General features: G+C 39.9%; 1 protein-coding gene across 1 annotated transcript in view; it reads right to left on the bottom strand.

Annotated features, from left to right (window-relative positions):
• LOC150090480 (maspardin-like) overlaps positions 1–21,481 on the bottom strand; it is a 100,738-nt gene that overhangs the window by 36,260 nt on the left and 42,997 nt on the right. Inside the window, exon 4 of the mRNA XM_090378410.1 lies at positions 7,039–7,119. Within this exon, the coding sequence (XP_090234536.1) occupies positions 7,039–7,119 (81 nt within the window). The remainder of the gene's footprint in view (positions 1–7,038; positions 7,120–21,481) is intronic.

Genomic DNA, 21,481 nt, shown 5'->3' with positions numbered 1-21,481 from the left:
CCAACACTGAACCCTGAGGAACTCCACTAATAACATTAGTCCAAGTTGAGCAGTGTCCATTGATTACCACTCTCTGTCTTCTGCCACTCAACCATCCCCTTATCCATAAGGGGATGGTTGAGTGGCAACAATCTCTCCTCCACTAATAACATTAGTCCAAGTTGAGCAGTGTCCATTGATTACCACTCTCTGTCTTCTGCCACTCAACCATCCCCTTATCCATAGCAGCAATTTTCCTCCAATGCCACACTGCTCCAATTTGTGCAGCAGTCTTCCATGTGCAACAGTATCAAAAGCCTTTCTAAGATTAAAATATATAATATTTGGATCTTAGGATCCAATATTTGGATCTTGTAGAGCGAATATCATCTTTTAAGGGCACAAAAGGTGATATAGTTGTACACGTTGGCACTAATAATATTAAGAGTAGAAGACCGGCAGAATTACTTAACAAGTACAGGTCACTGTTGAACAAAAGCCGAGAATTAGGGTTGAATTTGAAAGTGTCTGCAATTCTGCCCAGACACGATAGGAGGGAGTATATGATGAGAGCCTTGTCGATCAATTCGGCTCTGGAAAGATTGTGCAAGGCTCAAGGGGTAGAATTTTTTTCAGCCTGGACTGTACTTGTTAACAGGAGAGATTGCTTCTACAGGGATGGGATACACTTAAATAGAAAGGGTGCAAGAATATTTGCTGATGCTATCGAGGCAGTGTTAGGTGGGTCGGAAAACTGCTAGCTTGGGGGGAGACAAAGACCAATAGATTGACAGTAGCCACTGGCAGAGGTGAAAGAGATTCTTGCACTGCTTCTATTAGAACGAGCAGAAGCCTGAAAAACAAGATGCATGGTATTTCAGAGACTGCTGGGAGCCATTGCGGTACAAGTAAACACATGGGTTGTGTTAGGGTACCTAAGAATTGAAACAGGTGCAGGTATACTTGCGTGAACACCAATGCTAGGAGTTTAGTAAATAAATTTGATGAATTTGAGGTATTGCTCAAAACATCAAAGGCAGATATTGTTGGGATATCAGAGACGTGGTGTCACACAGATATAAGGGATGCAGAACTGCAATTTGGGGAGTACAACGTCTACAGAAAGGATAGACAGGATAGGAAGGGGGGAGGGGTTATGCTATTAGTTAAGAAACACATAAAAACCAAGGAAGTGAAGCCAGTCGACATCGCTGGACAGTGCAGTGTTGAGTCAGTTTGGTGTGACATAAGCATTGGGAGATCAAAATTGAGAGTAGGAGTGTACTATAGGCCTAATGACTCTGATGAGTATAATAAGGAACTGTACAGGGAAATAGAGTGGGCTAGTAAATCAGAGAGTCTTATAATGGGAGATTTTAATTTCCCAGATATTGACTGGAATTTGGGGGCTGGTTACTCACACACTAGCAGGGCTTTTGTGGATTTATTGGATGACTGTTTTCTACATCAGCATGTTCGGGAGGCAACTAGAGGGAGTAATACTCTTGATTTGATTATCAGCAGTGATTCTTCATGCATTAAGAATCTGCAGATAAATGAACCACTAGGTGGCAGTGATCACAGTGTGCTGAAGTGGGATTTACTGAAAGAGGTAACTGCCATTAGGGGTAAAGGGAAGGGTTATTGCTTCCGTAAAGGCGACTACGATGGACTGAGACAGTATTTAAATTCTATACAGTGGGACCAACTGATGATGTTACCAACAGCAAATTCAAAATGGGAAGCATTCAAAGAACTTATCTTGGAAGCTACTAGGCTTTACATACCAACTAAGAAATATTGTTCAAGGTTTAGGCCAAAATGGATGTCAGATGAACTAATGAGGCATATGGCAGAGAAGAAAAATGCATGGGATACTTATAAATTAACACATGACACAGAAGCCTATGATAGATACAAGTTGATATGCAACCAAGTTACAAAGGAGGTTAGGCAGGCGAAGGCAGATTACGAGAAATCCTTGGCAAGGAATGCAAAGAAAAACAGCAAAGAGTTCTTTACTTATGTAAACTCTAGAAGGAAGGGGATGAATCAGATTGGTCCACTTGATATTGATGGGTCAACTGTTGATGATCCTGCTCAGGTAGCTAACAAACTAAATGAATATTTTGCATCGACATTCACACATGAGGAGTTATTCAGTGAGGGGAATGCCAGAGGTGTATTCAACTCTAGCAGTAAGCTACGAATCTTGAAATAACTGGGAGTAAAGTGGAGGAGAAACTGTTGAAGATAAACACAAGAAAGGCACCTGGGGTGGATGGGATCTATCCAGTTATATTAAAGGAGCCAGCAAAGGAAGTAAGCAAACCCTTAGCCATAATTATGAGAGCTTCCTTGGACTCAGGGGAGCTACCCATAGACTGGAAATGTGACCCCAATTCACAAACGAGGATCAAAGGCTGACAAGTAATTATAGACCTGTGAGCTTAACTTCTGTTCCAGGAAAATTAATGGAGGCACTGGGTAAAGAAGCACTGCAGGATCATTTAGACAAGACTTCAGTTATAGCTCAGACACAGCATGGTTTTGTTAAGGGGAAGTCTTGTCTGACCAACTTGATTGGATACTACGATGCAGTCACAAAAGAACTGGATGCAGGGAATAACTTTGATATTATATACTTGGATCTTAGAAAGGCTTTTGATACTGTTGCACATGGAAGACTGCTACACAAATTGGAGCAGTGTGACATTGGAGGCAAATTGCTGCTATGGATAAAGGGGTGGTTGAGGGGGAGAAGACAGAGAGTGGTAATCAATGGACACTGCTCATCGTGGACTAATGTTATTAGTGGAGTCCCTCAGGGCTCAGTGTTGGGTCCATTATTGTTTTCTGTATTTATAAATGATATTGATGATGGTATATCAAGCTTAATGTCCAAGTTTGCAGATGATACAAAGGTTGGCAGGGTTGTCAAGGACACTACTGACACTATGCTGCTGCAACAGGATCTGGAAAGGTTGAGCAGATGGGCTGAGAGGTGGCAAATGAAGTTTAACATTGACAAATGTAAAGTACTACACATGGGAAACAGCAACCCCAGAGCAACGTATCAACTCTGTGGTACTACACTGACAGTGGTAGAGAATGAAAGGGACTTGGGGGTGATTGTGCAGGCAGATATGAAGTTCTCTGAGCAGTGCAGACGGGCTGCAAGAGTAGCTCATGGAGTATTGTCAATGATATACAGGAATTTTTCCAGCAGGGATAAGGAGGTGATTATTCCCTTGTATAAGGCAATGGTCAGGCCACACCTAGAGTACTGTATACAGGTCTGGAGGCCTCGTTTCAAGAAGGATGTAGAGCTGCTGGAACGAGTACAGAGAAGGGCAACAAGATTAGTGAATGGAACAAAGGGGTGCTCTTATGAAGAAAGGCTTAAGTTTTGCAAATTACAGTGTCTGGAGACTAGGCACCAGCGAGGTGATCTGATAGAGGTGTATAAAGCCTTGAATGGTTTAAGCATGCTCAATGCTGATGGGATTCTTCCTCTAGCTCAGAAAAATCACCTGAGAGGGCATAAATTCAAATTGAGGAAAGACAGATGTAGGATAGACGTGTGGAAATTTGCCTTTAGCCAGCGGGTGGTTGGTTGGTGGAACAGACTGCCATCCCTTGTGGTGGAGGTTGATAGCCTAAATAAGTTTAAGGCTCAGCTGGACAGGTATTTTGAACGAACAGAGGGGTGAAGTGGAAGTGGGTTTTTTTTTTTTTTGCTGATGCTGCATAAGCTTGCTTTCTTGCATCAAATGCCTCTACTAATGCTAATGCTAATATCAAAGTTATTCCCTGCATCCAGTTCTTTTGTTACTACATCATAGTATCCAATCAAATTGGTCAGGCAAGACCTGCCCTTAACAAAACCATGCTGCATCTGAGCTATAACTGAATTCTTGTCTAGATGATCCTGCAGTGCTTCTTTAACCAGTGCCTCCATTAATTTACCTGGAACAGAAGTTAAACTAAGAGGTCTATAATTACTTGTGTCAGCCTTTGATCCTCCTTTGTGAATTGGGGTTACATTTGCACATCTCCAGTCTATGGGTACCTCCCCTGAGTCCAAAGAAGCTCTCATAATTATGGCTAGGGGTTTGCTTACTTCCTTTGCCGCCTCCTTTAATATAACTGGATATATCCCATCCACCCCAGGTGCCTTTTTTATGTTTATCCTCAACAATCTCTCCTCCACTTTCCTCTCAGTTATTACAAAATCATTCAGCTCACTGCCAATGTTTACTTTACCTACATCATTCTCCTTCCTGAATAACTCCTCATGCGTGAATGTAGATGCAAAATACTTGTTTAGATTGTTAGCCACCTGAGCAGGATCCTCAACTGTTGAACCATCAATATCCAGTGGACCAATCTGATTCATCCCTTTCCTTCTTGAGTTTAAATAGGTAAAGATCTCTTTTCTGTTTTTCTTTGCATCCTTTGCCAAGGATTTTTCATAGTCTGCCTTTGTCTGCCTAATCTCCTTTGTGACTTGGTTACAGACCAACTTATATCTATCATCGGCTTCCATGTCACCCATTAATTTGTATGTATCCCATGCATTTTTCTTCTCTGCCACATGTCTCATTAGTTCATCTGACAACCATTTAGGCCTAAACCTTGAACAATATTTCTTAGTTGGTATGTAAAGCCTGGTAGCCTCCAAGATTAGTTCCTTGAATGCTTCCCATTTTGAGTTTGCTGTTGGTAACATCATCAGTTGGTCCCACTGTATAGAATTTAAATACTGTCTCAGACCATCATAGTCGCCTTTACGAAAACAAAAACCCTTCCCTTTACCTCTGATGGTAGTTACCTCCTTGAGTAAATCCCACTTCAACACACTGTGATCACTGCCACCTAGTGGTTCATTTAGCTGCAGATTCTTAATGCATGAAGAATCACTACTGATAATCAGATCAAGGGTATTGCTCCCTCTTTTTGCCTCACGAACATGCTGATGTAGATTTTGGACCCTTAAACATTGAATTAATCAGGTTTTACAATAAAATAAAACCTGGTTCAAACAACCATGAACACAACGTACAGCACTTTATCTTGGAACAATGTTCTAATACACTGCCAATAAGTTGTCTTTAATAGTGCTGCTTTAGAAAAAATATTTTACAACTAATCTTCAAAAATGAGGCTTGTCTGTTCAATAATGTATTGTATGTGCACTGTACATTTATATCTTCATTCTTATTCTGGTTCAGTTTTTATCTTCAAGTTTAGCTTTCCCAAATCAGATCAATAAGAAATCATCAAGGTTATGTGGAAATTGTAATGTGAGGTGATGAATGCAAACATGCAAAGGTATTCATTTGCCTATGCATGTCTGTGACAACATAAATCAAGGCCACCTCACTAACTTATATCAGTAATTAAATTTTCATTAGCTTCCTTCATATTTTTTAAGTCAGATGGATACATGTAGATGTAATATCAATCACTTAAAAGCTATCAGTATACTGTATACCAAAAATGAAATGAAGCAGTTAAGCTGCTAATGTATAGGAATGCATCTAATGGTACAAACATATTTCAATACCAAAAAATTGGGAATATGTGTGCCTAATGGAGAAAACCAAGGGACAAACTGTTTGAGTTTTAACTATATGAAGTTTATTTATGCTTTTAACTGCCATTTCCAGTGAAACATTTTTCTTTTCTCTCTATTAGAAAAAAAACAGTTCTGTACTGAACAAAGTTAATAACATTAGTCACAAAAACACTAAAATCATTCAATGTACAAGGTATCTGTAAACTTGTGCTCCTCTATAAATAATATGTACCCCTATAAAACTTTCATTTAAAATGCAAATAAGTGAGAAAAACATTTATTATACAAACCTTTACAGAAAATTTGTTCAAAATAATGCCCACATGTGTGCAAAGGCATGCATGTGGGCATTATTTTGTGACATGTTTATTTTTAATTTTGTGACATTATTTTGTAACAACACAAATCAAGGGCCCCTCACTTATATTGGTAATTAAATTTTCATTAGCTTCCTCATGGTCTTAAGAGCTGTTGGGATTATCTCTGTACACAGCAGTTTTCATTTCTTTCCCATAGAAAATGTCTAAAGATGTAGGTCAAGAGAATATATGGCCATATGTTTTTTGAAATGAGTGTGTCCAAACACATCCCAGAATAGTCACATGGAGACATTAGCAGTGTGCAGAGTGGCACTAGCTAGTTGGAAAATATGCATTACTAATTTTGTCCCCCTTCAACTATCCAATAATCAGGTAAAAAACAGAGTAACAGCAGATTTTGGCATTTGTCTCGCAAAAAAATGGGACTAATCTCCCTATATGACACAGCACACAATTTATTGATCATGCAGTGGCATATCTATATTTCTGCTGACCATATGCAGGTATTTCAGCTATTAACATGCCAGATAAATGAAACCATGCTTTCATCAATGAAAGGAGCACTGTCAGATACACCTTTCATAGCACATGTGTGTGTGTCACTTATAAAGCTGCCTAGTGACTTTCAGATGCTCTGCATAACATTTAATCCCATTAGAAGAAAATCAATTATGTCAATAATACAGCAATCGGAAACAAGGCTGGTAATTTTTCAAGCAAAGATGCAGCTTTCATTGCATGATAACCATTTGAAATTTGCACAAATTTCATAACATTATTATACTAAATTGAAAATTATAATTTCATTATCAAACCACTGTAAAATTAGTACATATATATTTTTACAAAAGATATGTTATGAAATAATACAAAACAACTAATGTCCTATTTCTCTCTTTTATCACTTTTTACCACTGAATTAAGAGTAAAAATTTTACAATGAACTTATATTATCACAACTTTAAGTAGAATAACTATTTTGTGACAATCAGATAAGTTTAAGATGACCAAACTGCAACAATAGTTTGTTATAGTAGTAAAGTTATAGTTATCAAAGGCGAGAGTTTTCCAAAAAAGGAACAGTGGGAAGAGAGAGAGAGAGAGAGAGAGAGTGTGTAATTTTCTGGTCATAAATACCACAGCATTTAAAATTCATACCTTATTTAAGTTAAGATGATCTAATAGCTTCCGAAATCCAACAGTCCATTCTCGCATTGTCCAATATACAGGGTACTGCAACTAAAAATTAATAAATACTATAATTAATATGTAACTATAAGAATCACAGTAACATATTTTGTGGATAAGCAAACATAATGAAGCAATACTATCATTACACACGTCTAAACTTGAATTCCTTTGAAACCTACTACAAAACTAGATTTGTAAGAAATCTAGATTGAAAACCTTGAAAACTAGATTTTGAACAGGCTAAGAGTAGAAAATTTACTTCTTGCCCTAATGGTAGCCGAGCGTGTGTGTGTGTGTGTGTGTGTGTTTTGGTTTTATTGGCACATCAGCTACTAAGGCTATAATGCGCCAAGACCAGGTCATTTATAAAAATTTTTTTTTTTTTTTAAACTTTCAGTGACCTAATTAGTTAGGTCACTATGTCAAAATGTATAACAAATATATAAAAGAAACAAGTAAAAATTTTATATATGAGTAAAAATATTTATTGATTTTAAAAAGCTAAAAACAGCAGACACGTTGTCATTGTCAGATAAAATCTGACTGATTGTATATGGCTCAGTCAGATGGTTAAAAGCGGTAAGACGGATATTGCTAAAAACTGAACATTCGATTAAAATGTGTCTAATTGATAAAGCTGTGCCACAAGACTCACACATAGGAGGGTCATCAGCCCTCAGCAAAAAAGAATGGGTCAAATGACTATGTCCTATGCGGGTCCGGGCAAGAACAACTTCCTCCTTACGATTCCTGCGCAGACTGGACTGCCACGGTTCAATTACAGGCTTTATTTGATATAATTTATTCGCAGTCTGTCTATTCCACGAATCCAGCCATTGGGAATGTATTTTCTCGTGTATTATTTGCCTGTAGTCTGTATAGGGGACTAACAGGCAGCGATTATTATTGGGAATTGCTGATTTGGCTGCGGCGTCAGCCAAATCATTTCCCCTAATCCCAATGTGGCTCGGAATCCAGCAGAGGCGGATGTCATATTCGCGTTCATGGAGAACGTGAATCTTCTGCTGAATGCTAGACAGAACTGGATGAGGATTATATCTCACAGAGATTAAAGCCTGTAGCATGCTAAGAGAGGCGGTATATAAAATGAACCGTTGATATTGGCATTCACTAATGTGATCCAAGGCTAACTCTACAGCGTGCAGCTCTGCAGTAAATATGCTGCATTCAGAGGGAATCTGCTCTGATATAGTCCTGTCTGTAAAGACAGCAGCAGATCCCACATATGATTCTGACTTCGAGCCGTCTGTGTAAACTGGCGCGAAGTCAGAATATTCAGTTCGGTGTGCTGAATGAAGCTGCAGGTAGACACATGATGGAGTGTCCGATTTTGCCCAGATTCTAAGCGACAAGTCGCATGCTGGGACACGAGCATGCCAGGGTGGAAAGGGTTGCTTTGATGTTTGGGCAACCTTGTCTACCTTGATATTAAGTTCATTGAGTAGCCGTTGGAGACGAATACCAAAAGGATGATTGGCAGTCTTACGGGTATTGTACAAGTTTTCCCATCGTGGCTCAAAAACGAAGGGCCACGTAGGGTGGTCTGGCAGGGATTTCAGTTTTAAAGCGTACTTTAGAGACAACTGCTCACGTCGAAGCGATAACGGTGGTTCGTTTGCTTCGACGTATAAGCTCTGGACAGGAGATGTTCGAAATGCTCCAGTAGCGATGCGTATAGCCTGATGATGGATGGGGTCCAGCCACCGCAGGACACTGTCTCGGGCTGAGGAATATACCTGGGGCCCATAATCTAGTTTGGATCGCACAAGTGCACGGTAAAGCCGAAGAATGGTACATCGGTCTGCTCCCCAAGATGTAGAGGAGAGCGAGCGGAGAATATTAAGCCCACGTGTGCACTTTGTGCGGAGTTGACGAATGTGATCCAAAAAAGTTAGTTTTTTATCGAATATGAGTCCCAAGAATTTTGTGTTTGCTGCTACTGGAATAGCATTTTGTCCGAGCCTTAATTCGGGTTCAGGATGAAAGTTACGCTTGCGACAAAAGTGTACGCAAACGGTCTTCTCCGGCGAGAACCTGAAGCCATTTGCAAGTGCCCAGGAATTCAGACTATCAATGGCTTTCTGCAGTTGTCTTTCAATAACCCTCATGTTGCACGACTGGCAAAAAATGCTAAAGTCATCAACATAGAGGGCACTGTTTACAGTTGGAGGAAGTTGTTCTGTGATGGAATTTATTTTTATGGCAAAAAGCGTGACACTTAATACTGATCCTTGTGGTACTCCCTCCTCTTGGTTAAAGGAGCGAGAGTGAGGATCCCACACGAACTTGGAACGATCGTTTGGCGAGAAAGTTTTGAATAAAAAAGGGGAGATGCCCTCTAAGGCCTAGGTTATGTAAATCTTTTAAAATGCCAAATCTCCAAGTTGTGTCATACGCTTTTTCCAAGTCAAAGAACACCGACACCAAGTGTTCGCGTTTTAGGAAAGCATCCCGGATGGATGCTTCCATTCTAATAAGATGGTCCAAAGTGGACCGGTTTCTTCAGAAGCCGCATTGGATGTTGGAGAGAAGGTCATTTGTTTCTAGATACCAAATTAAACGAGAATTAACCATTCTCTCCAGGATTTTGCACAGACAGCTAGTCAGAGCAATAGGACGATAATTGGTGGTGACTTTTGGATCCTTTCCTGGCTTAGGAAAGGCAAGAACGATAGCCTTTCACCAGGAGTCCGGAAACTGCCCTTCAGTAAAGATTCTGTTATACAGAAGGAGCAGACAATCCATAGATTTTGATGAAAGATGTTTAATCATTTCATAATGGATGCCATCTGGTCCAACGGCACTTGCTTTGGAAAGAGCAAGGGCCCTTTTCAGTTCCAGAATAGTGAAATCCCCGTTGTAGGGATAAATGCTCTTAGATTTAAAGCTAAGTGCCTGTTTTTCGATTTTATATTTCAGGACCAGAAACTCTGGGGAATACGAAGATGTTGCAGAGATCTTGGAGAATGTTTCCCCAAGAGAATTAGCTATTGCAGTTGGATCTGCAATAGCGCATCCATTATAATCTAGGATTGAAGAAGGGTGGGATGTATATTTCCCCTTCATTTTCCGGATTTTATCCCAGACTACCTTAGAGTTGGTACACTGGTTAATAGATGATGTAAAACGGATCCACGATTCCTTTTGACTCTGACGACGGATGTAGCGTGCTTTGGCTCGTGCACGTTTGAAGGCTATAAGGTTGTTCGTGGTAGGATATCGGCGAAATATCCCCCACGCTTTGTTTTGAGCCTTTTTTGCTGCTGTGCATTCTGAATTCCACCAAGGTTTGGGAAATGGTGGAAACCGGGCTGATGTTTTTGGGACAGCATTAGCAGCTGCTTGGACGATGATTTCTGTGATGTACTTTACTGCGTCATTGATCGGCTCTTGACTGACTGTGCTAAGATCAAAATTTGCCTGATGTTGGAAGGCAGTCCAGTCAGCCTGATCAGTCTTCCACCGTGGTAACCTGAAAGGAAGACATGGTCTCCCACTGTGTAACAAGGTTATCACGGGGAAGTGATCGCTTCCGTATGGATTCTCCTCCACTTCCCAAGTGAGTGAAGGGAGTAGAGAAGGGGAGCAGATAGAGAGATCAATGGCAGAAAAGGTACGGGTAGGCATGTGGAAAAAGGTGTTTCTTCCAGTATTTAGAAGGGAAAGGTCATTGTCATTGAGCATACGCTCAATGACTCGTCCCCTTCCATTGATGTTAGCACTACCCCACAGGGTGTTATGTCCGTTAAAATCCCCGAGAAGTAAGAAAGGGGGAGGCAGCTGCGTTAGAAGATCATCAAGGTCTGCCTGGGAGATGTCAGTTCCAGGCGGCAAATAGATAGAGCAGACGGTTAATAAAAATCCCACCGTAAGGCGAATTGCGACGGCTTCTATGCTAGTTGTAATTGGCAAGGGCTGCACTGGGGTCTGGTTACCCACAAGGATAGCCACTCCCCCATGTACAGCACCATCCGCAATTCTATCCTTACGAAAAATTGTGGTGTTATGCATCGTGGGATCGTCATTTGCCTTTAGATATGTCTCCTGCAAGCAAAAGCAAACTGGCTCGTGCTTTTGCAGGAGGGCCTTGATGTCATCAATATTTCGCCGGAATCCACGACAATTCCATTGTAGGAATTTAGCCATTATTTTGGCTTGGTGGGTCCATCAGGCGGCTTCCGAGGTGCTGAGGGCTTACTTTTATCAGTCTTGGATTTATCTTTTTTGGGGAAGAAAGGACGCTGTCCCGTGTCCATTTCCTCCTCCGCAAAGAGTTCCAAGACTGAATCTTCGGGTACCTCCTTCTGCTCGACATCCATCTTATCATGAGTACTAGGGGATACTTCCCCTTTTTTATTCTTTTCTTTAATAGTTACCTTTGGAATTTGTGGAGCGTTAGGAGGTACCGATATAGGAGTGGCAGCTGATTGGTCCTTCTGCGCAGGTTTTTGAGAACTTAAAAGGTAACGCGCGATGGGAGTGAAAGACTCCTTTGGAGGAATGGTCATGTCCATCTGAGTTCCGACGGAACATCTCCCTGCTACCTTCTGGGCGTAGGTAGGTCTGTTGGTATTCAGGGGTTTGACCGATTTCCTTGCCTCCTGGTATGATATATTTAGCTCTGCCTTCAGCCGTTGAATTTCTTTTTCTTCTTTCCACCTCTGGCATGCTCGTGAGTAGGCCGGGTGTTCGCCCTCACAGTTAATACAGGTGGGTTTTGCGGCTGAACATGCTGTTGTTTCGTGGTCCTTTGCACCGCATCGAGCGCATGCAAGGACTCCACGGCAGGCCATTTGAGAATGTCCATACTTCTGGCACTTAAAGCACCGTAAAGGGTTCGGAACGTATGGACGCACTGAACAGTTGATGTATCCAGCTTTTATCTCGTCAGGAGGTTTAGGAGAGTTAAAAGTCAGGATAACGCTCCTGGTTTTAACTATTTTTCCATCCCTTCGCGCAGTAATTCTCTTGACGGCAATAACTCCCTGGGGTTTTAATTCAGAGCAGATTTCCTCCTCGGTTACGTCGAGAAGGTCCCACTCCGAAATGACACCTCTCGATGAGTTGAGTGTTCTATGTGGTGTCACTGTTATAGGGATTCCTCCGATTGATGTTGTTCGGAGTAGATGTTCTGATTGCCGGTCATTTTTAGTTTCAATTAAAAGGTCTCCAGAACGAAGCCTCTTAACTGATTTGGGTGAACCTGCTAATCCGTCTAACCCTTTTTGTATAAAAAAGGGCGACATTTTACCAATTGGTGTCTCATTGGTAGAATGCATAATTAGGAATCTTGGGACTGGCCCTGATGGTAGTTCGGTTCGCTGCCTCTTATTAGCAATAACGCTATCTGCTTCTGTTTCATTTGTTTCAGATAGGGACCGGGTTGGGGCCCCTGAAGAAATATGTTTATCAGGATTCATAGAGGTTTTTTATTTGTTCAGTGCCCGGGCTCCCCACCCACCACGGAGCCCAAAGGGACGCCCACTACCCGGCATGCAATAAATGCGCTCGGGAGTGGGACGCCAGGGCTACCCAGACACTATACCCGCACCGCCGCCAGCCTGAATCCTGTCCCTCGGACCATGAGGGTAGGGGCGTGGCATTGACACGGTTGACCCTCGCAGGCGAGCCTACTAGCCGATTGATCCTAGCCGGGCCTTCCAGGACCACCCGTCTTGTCGAAGCAGGGGCCAAAGTGGTGTATTGAAGCTGGGCCCCTCAACCACCAGGATCCCCCTTTCCGAATTTCCACGGGTCGCAGCGCACGGCAAACACGCCGGATTCCATTGATGTAAGCCCGGAACCTAGGCTGTGGGCGTTGGATCCCAGTGATGCTAGTCGGGAAGTCCAGCAGCGTCACTGGGAGGTCCCCTCACCACGTACAGGTGCCCACGTCGAGGGGGGTAGCCGAGCATTCTGATCTCTTGCCAAAGCTATTTGGCCACAACTTTTGTCCATCTCTGCTCCCACCTCTGTCAGAACCAAATGGTTCTATTGTCACTTCAGCCAAGGATAAAGCTCACCTGCTAGCATCCCATTTTTCTTCCAACTCATGTATTAATGATCTTGGTAAAACAACTCCCAGCATTCACCATTCAATGCCTCCTGTGGTCTTCTGGCAAAAGGATGTGAGAAGGATTTTGACAAATCTCGATGCTAAGAAAGCTCCAGGTACTGATGGTATTTCTCCACTTGTTCTCAAATCCTGTGCTCCTGTTCTTTGCCACCTTTTTTCCTTCTGCTTGGAAATTTGCTCATATCCAGCCATTTCTAAAAAAGGGTGACAAATCCCTCAAACTGCAATGTGCCCACTTCTACACTTTCTAAATTAATGAGAAATCAATTAACTGCCAACTCTTAAACTATCTAGAAACCTTCCACCTGATCAACGATCACCAGTAGGGATTCCACCAGTGTCGATCCACTAGTGACATTCTGGCTTATGTTACCCATTTATGGACAAATTCAATGGAAAAGTTCGATGAAACACAAGCAGTTGCTCTTGATATCTCAAAAGCTTTTGATAGTGTTTGACATAAAGGTCTTCTGAACAAGCTTCAATCTTATGGTTTGCCGACTGTTTTTTGTAATTGGTTATCCAGTTTTCTTTCTGACTGCTCAGTGAGGGTGATGGTAGATGGCACTTTGTCTTCTAATTTCTCCACTAATGCTGGTGTCCCCCAAGGTTCAGTTCTTTTCCCCCACTCTTTTCCTCTTGTATATTAATGACCTTCTTCCATTGACCACAAATCCTATCCATAGTTTTGCTGATTGTAGCACATTCCATTCCATTTTCCAGTTTGATAAACCTCGCCCTGCTCAATCAACTTCAACTTCTCATATATCCGCTACCAATTTCTTAAAACTGCCGATCTCCATGTAATTCTTCAGTGGGACAAAGACAACTTAGTTGATTTCAATCCTTCTAAAACTCAGTCCTGTCTTATATATTGCAAAAAGGATTCTTCTGCTCCTATGCTTACCTTTGGTGACACTCCGGTTTCTAGGCAAGATGATATCTCTCTTTTGGGGATTACCCTGACTTATAATCTCTCTTGGCACAAGCACATTACAAATATTGCTTCCTCTGTATCTAAAAAAAAACTTGGTTTTCTCTTTCGCTCTCAGTGTTACTTTTCTTCCAAACAGCTGTTCACTCTGTACAAATTGCAAATCCGCCCTACCATGGAATACTGTTCCCACATCTGGGGCAGTGCCCCCAAAACCTCTCTCAGGCTTCTAGATTCCATTCAGAAGAGGGCAGTTAGGTTAATTAATGACTCATCTCTAACAGAGTGTCTCCACTCTCTGTCTCATAGAAGTACTGTGTTGCTGCATGCCTTTTCTACAGATACTTCCATGGGCACCGAATTGGTTCTTCTGAATTGGTTTCTATAATTCCTGCTCTCTCTTTCAAAACTGTCCGAACACATGCTGCCACCAGCCAACATCCATTTACTGTCCAACTTCAAACTCACAGAACCAACTTTTCATCTTCCTCATTTATTCATTCAACTGACATTTTCTGGAACAACTTTCCTTCGTACGTATTTCCTGCAAATTACAGTCTACAGAAGTTCAAGTGTAATGTCAACAAATATCTTCTTTCGTCTTCTCAATCTCCAACCCATGCATGGTATTAAGTACTACAGGTTCTAATACCTCGTGTATTTGGGGTTTTCATAATAAAAAAAAAAAAAAAAAGCACAGTAATACAATTTGGAATGCCACCTTCATGAAATTTAAAGTAATGTCATCATGAAAAGAACGTATTTCATACAAATCATATACAGTTCACTTTCTAAATAATTGCACCTTCGGGAATTCAAAGTGCTGTTATTTTAAATTTTCCATTATCTAGAAAGTTTTATTTTTAATGTATTTAATTCATTAATCACTCTATTTCTTATTTGGCCTCGTTATTTAATTTAAATAATGAGGCCAAATAAGAAATAGAGTGATTAAGAATGTAAATTTATTAACTGCACATAAAAAACAAACATGTGGACGATCCAATGTTATATATTCTGTCATTAATACACTCCTACTTACGACCTGTTCTATTTTCTTTATTATATCATGTTCAGTCTGCGTGAGTAGCACAGTGGTATTGTCACTGTCCTCCTCTTGCTCACACAAGGTGGAAAAGGCCCGGGTTTGAATCCCGTCGATGATGTGAGGAACATTTATAAGCTTTTTTCACTCCATGGCTGAGTTAGTGGGTCTCAGCCATAAATAGCAAGGTTTTCCCCCTCAAGATTGAGGGTTTTCACTCAGCAAAACAAGCAAATCGAGCAGAGAACACATGCAATTTATAGACATAATACACAAGTATATGAATTAACATTCCGGGCAACCCTAATGTAATAGTTTAGATTATATCAAGTTTGTCACTAAGCTTTAATGTTTTTCTTCTTTTCTTCTCTGTATGAGGTTTAATTAACTTTAGGAGCCATGGTGAGGGGATTTTAATTTGAAATAAATGTAAAATAGCGGTATAATCTGTGATATCAGTATAGAATTCACTTTGAAAATGTTAAATGTAAACAAATACAGTAATCGTGTGACTTGCCATCTTTTTTTGTCACTGCAAGACATCTGCGCTCTATGTATACATCCGATCTCAATGTGTCGTTATTTGGGATGCCATCATTTCGGCAGTGTACTGTACATTTAAGTTGACTATATATGTGCAGAATTATAGCTCTAGAGCTTCTAGTTGAATTTCAATAGTCATGGCTCAGAAAGAAAAAATGTTGTGATGTGAACATATAAAACATTTCACAATTATCATGTCCACAATACTGTTAGTACAGATAAAGATTTTTTTTTTTGCTAGATGATAGAGATATTCACTAAATGGGATGTTAGAGATCAGATTGCTCATATAGCACTTTATAACTGTTCACAGAAGTCTCCTGCAATGATTACAGGAATCAACAAAGACAAATTGGTTGACAGCCCAGCTAAGAAGTTTTTGAAATACCTCAGGTGAAACCAGAGGGGCAGGCAACATAAACTGCAAAGGAAGTACTGTTCCACATTACAATGCATATAATTAGAAAGAATATAATTTGTCAAATTCAAACAAGTCTTGTAAAATATCCCCATGCCACATCTTCATGTCCCTTGCACAACATTTCATTATAGTAAAATTTATAACTGTTGTATTCTATGATGGAGAGCCGTTTGTGTATTTTATTCAGTCAGGTTTTTTAATGAACAAACAAACCACATTAAAAAAAATATCCAGAAATAGTGCCAAGAAAATTATACATTTTGCCGACTAACTTTGCATATTCTGGTCAAAGCATAATATCCAAAACCCTGATCTGTATTTGCAGGGTATCCATAATCCAACAAAGACTCCAGTGATGGCATGCTCCTCTGTTCTTGCAGTCTCTCTCTCCGAGGAGTACATTGTCATTTGATTCAAGGGGCTTTGTTTTTTGGTATCTGGGGCGTGGAGGGACAGACTGAATTTAGGTGTAACTAATACTTTTTCTTCTTAGTGCAGTTATGGTAATTTTAGCTCCCTTATTTCTGAATAACCTTAACATATTCATCTAGTGGTATTGTCTGACAACATTCCTCTCTTATATTCGTCTAGTATAGTAGGACAACAAATCTCGTATACCCTCAGCATAGAAATGGAAAAATTCGTCCCCTCTTTATATCGCAGTTTGGATTTTACGCGATAAAATCTAACACCTACCATGTGATTAACATGGTAGGTATTAGATTTTATTGCGTCCCATACTGCATTAACCTCTTTATTTACCTTTTTTTACACTAACTGTTGCTTTCTGGGTGACTAAGAGTTTTTGGGAGGAGCGGGGGGGGGGAGAGAGAGAGAGAGAGAGAGAGAGAGAGAGAGAGAGAGAGAGAGAGAGAGAGAGAGAGAGAGAGAGAGAGAGAGAGAGAGAACATCTTAAAAACACATCATTTATTAACAAGAAGAACACACATACTCCACATTTTCACCATACATGATTTATCATAAACATAATATAATATTTATGAGAGTAAGATATCAGAGTAATCTATAATAATAATCTTCAGCTTGTGTCTATACTATACTACTCCCCTCCAAAATAACCATCACTATGACTTCAACATTAATACCATTAGAACCATCTATTCCTTGGTCATATTTATCAGGTTAGAAGAATACAAAAAAATAAGAAACACAATATATACTAGCTTCACAAAATGCTAAGAAATACAAAACATTGGAAATGTAAACCCCTCCCATTACGTATCCATATTACATACCAGTAGTTACCATTTATTTAATCATTAATATGGTTATCGTTTAATGTCATGACATCTATTTTAATGCAAAAACTTTTATATGAGTTCTCCATATCTAAGGTATTTGATCAAGACAAACACGAAATCTTAAGACATACTTATGCATTTTAAGCGTAACATACAAATGCTTGAATTTATGAGGAAGAAACCATTTTATCTATTATTATTGCAGACACTGGCTTTCACACTTATAAAATACATTTCCTTCTTACCAGCTTATGGTGGGCACTATCTCAATTAGAGGGTAACTCTCGATTCCTCTGTCAGTTGAACAACTTTGGGTGCTGCCTGCTGCCTCACCAGAAGGAGACTCTTTCTTGGGGTGGGGCTCCCCGGATCTCACTTGAAACTCATGGTCTTCTCCACTCCTCACTCCGTTTCCACTACTCTCTCCTGGTGTTGTCTCGGATCCCGCAAGGGCCCATTTTTATGTCCGTAGTTCTCCCAAAACGTTTATCTAATCCTTCCTTCTCGTTGGGTCTTAAAGAGAGAGATCCATGCCCAAGACATTCGGTCAGTCACGTGATGGAAAATACCAGCCAAAGGGGTAACTAGTTATTCCCCAACACTGCACATTTAGTATGTCCACAATGCATGAACTCCCTTCCATATCTCCTTTTTAGGTAATGTAAAGTAAATGTAATGTAAAGCAATAACATACAACTACACAGGTCTTACATATGCTGAGAGGTATTTTCAGATATTTATTCATGCGAGAATCATGGTTTCTTACCACCTCTCTTATCCCTGCGTTCACATTCCCAACCGAGCAGAACTTTGATGTTTATAAAATTCTCCTAACCCTTTTGACCCGTAAGCGCTAAACAGAAATAGCTGTTCCTTGATTATAACTGTGGGCTTTTAAGACAAATCTCTGTTGCTCAGTTAGAGTGAAAACTTTCGCAATCTTCTTTACAAAACACACACCCTTTTTAAATGGCATTTAATTTGTTTTTACTCCCTAGACGACACTCTAGGTTATTAACAGGTGATATTTTGAAGGCAATCAAAATATAGCTTGGCCCATATAGCTGAAACGCCCAATACTTTTCAACAGAAGTACTTTCTTTGATTTTGCCATTGAAAATTCCAAAAATCTCTTTTAGTTATTGTGTAAATAGAAAAATGCAGGATCCAGTTAAGTCTATTCTTGACAATTATATGCATGTGCTGATATGCCTAAATTTAAACTTAGCAGCATCTCTTGCATAGAATTATCAAAGTGCACATCCTTTATACTTTACGACAACTCATCCAGTTCTTAAGTGATCTGACTAATTATACGGAAGAGTCTTACTGGCATCCAATTGTTGAAGTGCATGTGTTTGTCAATTGAGATTTTGCTTGCTGTCAGTCAAAGATAATAAGGTGGAGAATATTCAAAACTCTCACAAGAGAGGATAAAAAACATGTCTAAAGCACAAGACGAGTTTTATTTTAAAAAAATAATTAAAAATATGTTTTTAATATACAAAAATAGACTTTGAAAATAAAAACAGTTATGAATTATTTCTTTCCAAATTTCCCCCATATATAAATGGATAACTTTTTTATCCATGAATTGAATGTGTGTGTGTGTGTGTGTGTGTGTGTGTGTGTGTGTGTGTGTGTGTGTGTGTGTGTGTGTGTGTGTGTGTGCGCGCGCGTGTATGTAATAACAGTAATAGCAAATGATACGAGAAAGCAAGCTTACAGAGCATCAGCCAAAAAAAAAAAAAAAAAAAACCTACATATTTCACCACTCCATACCCTTTAAGAATTTGTCTAGTTCTTCCTTGAATTTATTCAAACCACCCACTTCCACAACAATAGATGAAAGCCTGTTCCGACAATCAACCGCCTGCTGGCTAAAGGCAAACTTTTGGACATTATCCTTGAATTTAACTTGAATCATTAACTTGAATTTGCGTTCCCTCATCTGTGTGTAAGAGGAAGAATGTCATCAACATTTAGATTACTCAATCCATTCAAAGCCTTAAACACCTCAATCAGATCTCCCCTCAGGTGCCTAGTCTCCAGATGCTGCAATTTGCAGAACTGAAGCCCTTTCTAGGTAAGAGCACCTTTTTGTTCCCTTTCACCAATCTGGTTGCCCTTCTCTGTACCCATTCCAGCAGATCCACATTCTTCCTGAAATGAGGCCTCCAGACCTGTATACAGTTCTCAAGATGTGGCCTAACCATGGCCTTCTACAAAGAGCTAATCACCTCTTTATCTCTGCTAACAAAGTTCCTGTATATCACTGACAAAACCCCACAAGCCGTTCCAGCAGCCTGTCTGCATTGCTTGGAGAACTTCATATCTGACTGCACAATTACCCTTCTTTTTCATTTTCCACTGCCCTGAGTGTAGTAACACACAGTTGGTATGTTACTCTGGGGTTACTGCTACCCATATGCAGTACTTTGCATTTATCAATATTAAATTTTGACATTTCTCAGCTCATCTGCTTAACTTTTCTAGATCCTATTGCAGTAGCACACAGTCATTACTGTAATTAACCACCCGGCCAAACTTTGTATCATCTGCAAACTTGGACATTAAGCCTGATATTCCGTCATCAATATCACTGATAAATATAGCAAACAATGAGCCCAACACTGAACACTGGTGTGGTTCGGGGTTCTGATGACGGCATATCAGGCCTAATTAATAACGGTAGTCCACAAAGAGCAATGTCCACTGAATACAACTCTGTTTTTTCCTACTCAACCATCCCTTTATACATTACAGCAACTTGCTTTTAATGCCAAACTACTCCAATTTGTACAGCAGTCTTCCATGTGCAACAGCATCAAAAGCTTTGCTGAAATCCAAGTACAGTAGGCTTTTGAAATAACGGCATCATTGGGGATTCAATGTGCTGTTATTTTGATTTTTCCATTATCTAGAAAGTTTTATTTTTAATGTATTTAATGCAGAACTAACGGGGCAAATTAGAAATAGAGAGATTACAATTGCCATTTTATTAAAACTTAAACATGTTGATGATCCAATGTTATATTCTGACATTAATACAGTTCTGCTTATGCCCCATTCTATTTTCTTTATTATATCAAGTTTAGTCTGCACGTGTAGCACAGTGGTATCATCACCATCCTCCCCACAGCAGGTGGAAAAGGCCTGGGTTCAAATCCCGTTGATGATGCGAGGAACTTGTATGGGCATTTTTCACTCCATGGCTGAGTTAGTGGGTCTCAGGCGTAGACAGCAAGGTTTTCCCCCCCAGAAACTGGGGTTTTTCATCCAGAAAAACAGGCAAATTGAGCAAAGAACACACAATTTAGAGACACAATACACATGGGTATATGAATTAACATTCCGAATGACCCTAATGCAATAGTTTGGATTATATCAAGTTTGCCACTAAGCTTTAATGTCGTTCTTTTCTTCTCTGTATGAGGTTTATTAACTTTAGGAGCCATAGTGAGGGGTTTTTAATTTAAAATAAATGTAAAACAGCAGTATAATCCATGATAATATCAGTACAGAATTCAATTTGAAAATAGTGAATGTAAACGGATACAGTAATCATGTGACTTGCCGTTTTCTTTTTCACCACTACAAGACATCTGCACTGTATGTATACATCTAATCTCAATGTGTCATTATTTCGAATGTGCCGTTATTTAGGGTGCCATTATTTCGATAGTCTACTGTATATGGTATTAAAATTATTTTTTGTACCCAGTTCCTTTGTGGCCACATCACAGTATCCAATCAAATTGGTCAAACAAGATTTCTCCTTAACAAATTCATGCTGTGTCTGAAGTATAATTGTGGCCTGTCTAGGTGATCCTATATTACTTCTTTTACCAATGACTCCATTATTTTCCCTGGAACAGAAGTTAAACTAACAGGTCTGTAATTACTCATTTATGAATTGGGGATATATTTGCACATCTCCAGTCCATGGGGACCTCCCCTAAATCCTAGGATGCTCTCATAATTATGGCTAAGGGTTTGCTTACTTCCCTCACTGCCTCCCTCAATGAAATTGGATAGATCCCATCCACTCCAGGTGCCTTTCTTAAATTTAATTTCAACAATTTCTCTTCCACTTTCCTCTCAGTTA

Source organism: Mastigoproctus giganteus, chromosome 1 (assembly GCF_048544385.1).
Source record: "Mastigoproctus giganteus isolate SK-2022 chromosome 1, ASM4854438v1, whole genome shotgun sequence".
In the NCBI taxonomy this organism is placed as follows: domain Eukaryota; kingdom Metazoa; phylum Arthropoda; class Arachnida; order Uropygi; family Thelyphonidae; genus Mastigoproctus; species Mastigoproctus giganteus.
This window is presented reverse-complemented; position numbering and strand designations above follow the sequence as displayed.